We start from the raw sequence: 6,091 nt of genomic DNA, 5'->3' as shown, positions 1-6,091 counted from the left end.
GCCTACCTGCCTGATCGCCCCTAACCGCTGGCCTGCCTGCCTGATTTTGCCCCTAAAACTCAAGCTTCTTCTTTTTTTATTTTTAATATTTATACTTCTTTATTTTTTATTTTAAAACCCAAGCTTCTTGAGAACATGAGGCGATTAACATCATTCCATATTCCTTTCAGAGATCTAAGCGTGGTAAACACAGCAAATACTCAGTACTTACGGCTCTATACAAACACTTTCCACCCAGGCAGCCTCCAACACTGGAACTGTGACCCTAAAAGTCGAGGCAGATTTCAGGCATCAGGCCTATTAGCAGGATTTCTACCCCAATTAAACCAATTACACTCTAATTCTGAGCGCTCAACAGTCGGGACTAACTGCCCTTCACTGTCTCCTAAGTTTCTTATTCCTCACTGTCCCATCTTCCTCCGCTTCAAACCAAGGCAACAAACGAAACCTTTCATTCTGACCTTCCTCCTTCCTTTTTTAAAAAATATATTTTATTGATTTTCTACAGAGAGGAAGGGAGAGGGATAATGAGAGAGAATCACGGACCGGCTGCCTCCTGCACCCTCCCCACTGGAGACCGAGCCCGCAACCCGGGCCGCTCAACCACTGAGCCACACCGGCCGGGCAAAGTCAGCATTTATTAACATATAGTTCATTTTTGAAATTTCAAAGAATCTTCAGAAATGAGTAATTTGTCAGTGCCTGTTTTCAAATTGATGACCGTTCTGGTCCAGGCACCGCTCTTAATACAAAGCAATGGAATCGCAAACATCAAGAATCATTTCATTGGTGTTTGTGGGCCTTCAATTTGTCAACTGTTGCCTGTTTTGTACCGTAAACTTTAATATATATATAATTTTGTTGTTGTTGATTTCAGGGAGGAAGGAGAGGGAGATAGAGAATCATCAATGATGAGAGAGAATCACGGACCGGCTGCCTCCTGCACCCTCCCCACTGGAGACCGAGCCCGCAACCCGGGCCTGTGCCCTTTATGGGGAATCGAACCGTGACCTCCTGGTTCATAGGTCGACGCTCAACCCCTGGGCCATGCAGGCCGGGCTGTAAACTTTATCTTTTCTGTATCCCTATAAAAAAGTCTAGTGGCTAGATTTTCTGTGTTCAAAGCTGTCTGGCTTCACCCGTTATTTCAAATCAGCCAAACCTGAAAAGGAGTGAAAATGGAGTCATCAGCTGTTAAAGTGTGTATACCCTTTTTGGGGACACCCTGCATTACACTCTAGTTCGTACCTTTGTTTTTCAGAGGGTTGTAAATTAGCAGTTGACAGACTATTTTATCTATATTCTAGAATTGAAAAGTAAGTACATATATTGTGGCTAATGAGAGTCAGGTTTCTCCCTTTTGGAAAAAAAAAAACAGTGACAAATAAGGAAAGAGGAAGTTTGGAGTGAGCCCTGTGGTGGTGTACGGGAATTAAAAAGTATCAGCGTAGCCCTAGCCAGTGTAGCTCTGTGGTTAGAGCATCGGCCTGCAGACTGAAGGGTCCCGGGTTCGATTCCCATCAAGGGCACGTACTCATGAGAGTCAGGTTGCTCCCTTTTGGGGAAAAAACAGTGACAAATAAGGAAAGAGGAAGTTTGGAGTGAGCCCTGTGGTGGTGTGCTGGAATTAAAAAGTATCAGCGTAGCCCTGGCCAGTGTTGCTCAGTGGTTAGAGCATCACCCTGCAGACTGAAGGTCCCGGGTTCGATTCCCATCAAGGGCACGTACTTGGTTGCAGGCTCCATCCCGGGCTCTGGTCGGGGCTCGTATGCGAGGCAACCCATCGACGTGTCTCTCTCACATCGGTGTTTCTCTCTGTCCCTCCCCCTCCCTTCCACTCTTTCTAAAAATCAATGAAAAAACATCCCCGGGGTGAAGAGTTAACAACAACAAAGTGTCCGTGTAAACCCGCGGCTTTACAGACACACCTCCAGAGGGATCGATACAGAAATGTGAGTCGATCGAGTGAGAGTCAAGAAGTCTTTACCAGCCCTCACCGGTTTGGCTCAGTGGATAGAGCGTCGGCCTGCGGACTGAAGGGTCCCGGGTTCGATTCCGGTCAAGGGCATGTACCTGGGTGGCGGGCACATCCCCAGTAGGGGGCGTGCAGGAGGCAGCTGATCGATGTTTCTCTCTCATCGATGTTTCTAACTCTCCATCCCTCTCCCTTCCTCTCTGTAAAAAATCAATAAAATATATTAAAAAAAAAAAAAAAAAGAAGTCTTTACCACCCACGGGCCACAGCAGGCTCCAAACCGGTCTCCCAGCCATTCGAGTCGGCTACCGGCCACACCCCTGCCAAACCTCGCTGACTGACGTGGGAGCCAGGACGGCGAGCCTGCGCGCTAGGGGGGCTGATGGGCAGGGAGGGAACCGCGGATGCCGGAGAGGGAGGGACACAAGGGACCACGGGGGACAAGGTCTGATACACAAATACTAGGGGTTGGCCTAAGAGCAGCTGGTCACCGAAGGGAAGAATGTTCTGGTACCGATGACAGACCAGGGTGTGTGTGGGGCAGGGGAAGGGAAGACCAGATAGGCCAGTGGTTCTCAACCTTCCTAATGACGCGACCCTTTCATACAGTTCCTCCTGTTGTGGTGACCCCCGATTTCATGGTTACACATTGAACACCATTAAAGCATAGTGATTAATCACAACGATCTGTCATCATTATAGATGTGTTTTCCGATGGTCTTAGGCGACCCCTGTGAAAGGGGCGTTCGACCCCCAAAGGGGTCGCGACCCACAGGCTGAGAACCGCTGAGATAGGCAGACAGACGCGGCGGGGAGGATGTGCGATGTGCAAGTCCTCAGCGAAATGGGAAGCAAGGCCGGTGGGAATGAGCTGCCTACACGGATGGTGTTGCAAGGGTCTGTCATCCGCTCTTCCTCTATGGAGGCTCCTGCGTTGCCCAAACGGCACGGTCGTCGACCTTCAACTTGAGAACAGTTTTGGGGAACGTCGGTCATGGGTTTGCTCCTCATCGCAGCCCTGGGCTCGTCAGCTTTCTGGAATATCTTTGCCTTTGGTCACGAAGCAGATGAACCAGAGAAAACCCGCCCACCCTGGACGGGCTGCCTCCTGCACGCCCCCCACTGGGGATGGAGCCCCCAACCCGGGCGTGTGCCCTGACTTAGTGGCACCAACCTCAGGCTGGGCGCCTGATCGCATCTTCCGGCAGAAAGAGCCACCCGGGCTGCTGCCGCTTATGGAGAAAAGGTCTGTGTGCCGGGCCAGTGTGGCTCAGTGGTGAGCGTCGACCTGTGAACCAGGTGGTCCCGGGTTCGATTCCCGGTCAGGGTACAGGCCCGGGTTGTGGGTTCCATCCCCAGTGAGGGGCATGCTGGAGGCAGCCGATCCGTGATTCTCATCATGGATGTTTCTCTCTCCCTCTCTGACATCAATAAAAATAGATTTAAAATATATATATATATATATTATTGATTTTAGAGAAGAAGGGAGAGGGAGAGAGATAGAAACATCAATGATGAGAGGGAATCATTGATCTGCTTCCTCCTGCACGCCCCCACTGGGGATCGAGCCCGAAACCCTGGCCTGTGCCCTTGACTGGAATCGAACCCGGGACCCTTCAGTCTGCAGGCTGACTCTCTATCCACTGAGCCAAACCAGCCAGGGCAATAAAAATAGATTTATAAAAATAATAATAAAGGGTTGTATTTCCATACAGGATGATACAAAGCAGTCCTTCCCTGTCAGCAGCTCTCACCGTGGTAGAAGTTTCCAGATCCCAAACAGCGGCAACCGACTGGTCTTAAGTTAGACGATGCCACAGGGAAGACAGGGGATCCTCACGGGCTGAAGACCCGCCCTGTCGGTGGGAGACCAGCCTCACCCAGCTGACCTTGACTGGCAGCTCCCACTCCTGCCAGGGGTGGAGGGGGGCGGGCAGCAGAGGGTCAGGCGGTACCAGCTGACCAGGAGGAAGCGAGGCCGTGGGAGGAGGCTCGGGCCCTGAGGACCAGCGTGGGCCTGGGGGTCCATGTGACCCGCCCACCAGCCCCATGACCTGGGACCACAGACTTTTTTTTTTTTCTTTATTGATTTCAGAGAGGAAGGGAGAGGGAGAGAGAAACATCCATGATGAGAGAGAATCATGGATCGGCTGCCTCCTGCACGCCCCACACTGGGGATCGAGCCCGCAACCCGGGCATGTGCCCTGAGCGGGAATCGAACCTGGGACCCTTGAGTCCGCAGGCCGACGCTCTATCCACTGAGCCACACCAGCCAGGGCAGACCAGAGACTTTCTGTGTTTAAGCCTGTTTCCTCCAGAGGAAAATGCAATGCAAACCCCAATGGGTAGAGATCGTGTAATGTGAGGAGTGGGAAGGTCTAGACCAGCGGTTCTCAACCTGTGGGTCGCGACCCCTTTGGCGGTCGAACGACCCTTTCACAGGGGTCACCTAAGACCATCGGAAAACACATCTATAATGACATATTGTTTTTGTGATTAATCACTATGCTTTAATGATGTTCAATTTGTAACAATGAAAATACATCCTGCATATCAGATATTTACATGACGATTCATAACAGCAGCAACATGACAGTGATGAAGTAGCAATGAAAATAATGTTATGGTTGGGGGTCCCCACAGCATGAGGAGCTGGATTAAAGGGCCAGAGGGTTGAGAACCGCTGGTCTAGAACGAGGTACAGTGCTCCCGTGTCGCAATCAAATTTGCTGACCTCGCCCGGCTGGAATGGCTCGGTGGTTGAGCATCGACCTAGGAACCAGAAGGTCAGGGTTCGATTCCCGGTCAAGGGCACAGGCCCCGGTTGGGGGCTGCATCCCCAGTGTGGGGCGTGCAGGAGGCAGCCGGTCCGTGATTCTCTCTCATCATGGATGTTTCTCTCTCCCTCTCCCTTCCTCTCTGAAAGCAATAAAAATATATTTTTTTAAAAATCGGAGCACAGCCTAACAAAAGACAGTTTTCTAATTTGTGAAAACAAATTTTAAAAATATATTTCTTTATTGATTTCAGAGAGGAAGGGAGAGGGAGAGAGAAACATCCATGATGAGAGAGAATCATGGATCGGCTGCCTCCTGCACGCCCCCTACTGGGGATTGAGCCCACAACCCGGGCATGTGCCCTGAGCGGGAATCGAACCTGGGACCCTTCAGTCCGCAGGCCGACGCTCTATCCACTGAGCCAAACCGGCCAGGGCACGTATGTGAAATGTTTTCATGGGAGGTTTCCCAAAGGCCCGACACTAAGGCATGTACCTCCCTCTGTTCTAACGATCCCCTCGTATCCCGAGTGTCCGGCTGCCGCCTCCATCACCTCCAATGGCCGGCCTAGGAGTGACGGCTGGGGGAGGGGACCCAGATAAAACTCAGCACCCAGGGGCCTGGGGTGGACCCAAGACAGGGCCCCGGGGAAGGGTCAGCTGACTCACCCACCTGCAGTGGGGGCCAGTGACAAGGAAAATGGCTTTGGGGTCAGGGACACGCCCGTCAGAAACTTGCCCGCCTGGGGCCGAAGACTCACCTTCCTCTTAGCCCCTCGCTGGGCTCCCAGGCAAGACGCGGACGCCGCAGAGATGTACATTCGATTTATTTGCGGAAAGGGGGGAAAGGTGTCCACGGCCCCGGACCCGTCCGGTTGCCTCACGAGTGTTGTTTGTGCAAAAGGAGGAGAAGTGGGTGTGGGCAATCCCTCGCGCAAGAGTCCAGGTTTCCCAACCCCCGGGGTCCCTGCGGTCAGGGGAGCTGCCTCAGGACGCACAGCAGGACCTGGCCCGCCGCCCCCAGGAAGGCCAGCCAGCCCGGCCGGGGCTGGAACTTCTGCACGAAGCCGTGTTCCTAGGAGAGGACAGAGGGCACAGGGTTAGAACACCATCGGTGGACACGAGTGAGCTGGAATGAAACGCACAGGAAGTGTCATCTCGGCGATGCAGAGGGCTCATCTTCTCGGGGGCCTTGATGGGGAAAATGAGACATTTTGGGGGGGCTGCTAGCAATCTGAGTCTGTGCGCCAGTCACCTCGCGGACCCCTTCTCTTTTTTTTTTTTTTTTTTAATATTTTATTGATTTTTTACAGAGAGGAAGGGAGAGGGATAGAGAGTTA

General features: G+C 52.2%; 1 protein-coding gene across 4 annotated transcripts in view; it reads right to left on the bottom strand.

Moving 5' to 3' along the window:
* MTHFS (5,10-methenyltetrahydrofolate synthetase (5-formyltetrahydrofolate cyclo-ligase)) overlaps nt 1–6,091 on the bottom strand; it is a 74,380-nt gene that overhangs the window by 34,214 nt on the left and 34,075 nt on the right. For 3 of the 4 annotated variants that reach the window (XM_005858276.2, XM_005858274.2, XM_005858275.2), the window contains exon 2: nt 5,513–5,826. The exons of the other annotated variant lie outside the window; for it this stretch is intronic. In XM_005858276.2, the coding sequence (XP_005858338.1) occupies nt 5,513–5,572 (60 nt within the window). In that variant the 5' untranslated portion in view covers nt 5,573–5,826. The remainder of the gene's footprint in view (nt 1–5,512; nt 5,827–6,091) is intronic. 4 annotated transcript variants of the gene reach the window in all.

Source organism: Myotis brandtii, unplaced genomic scaffold (assembly GCF_000412655.1).
Source record: "Myotis brandtii unplaced genomic scaffold, ASM41265v1 scaffold1166, whole genome shotgun sequence".
NCBI lineage: Eukaryota > Metazoa > Chordata > Mammalia > Chiroptera > Vespertilionidae > Myotis > Myotis brandtii.
This window is presented reverse-complemented; position numbering and strand designations above follow the sequence as displayed.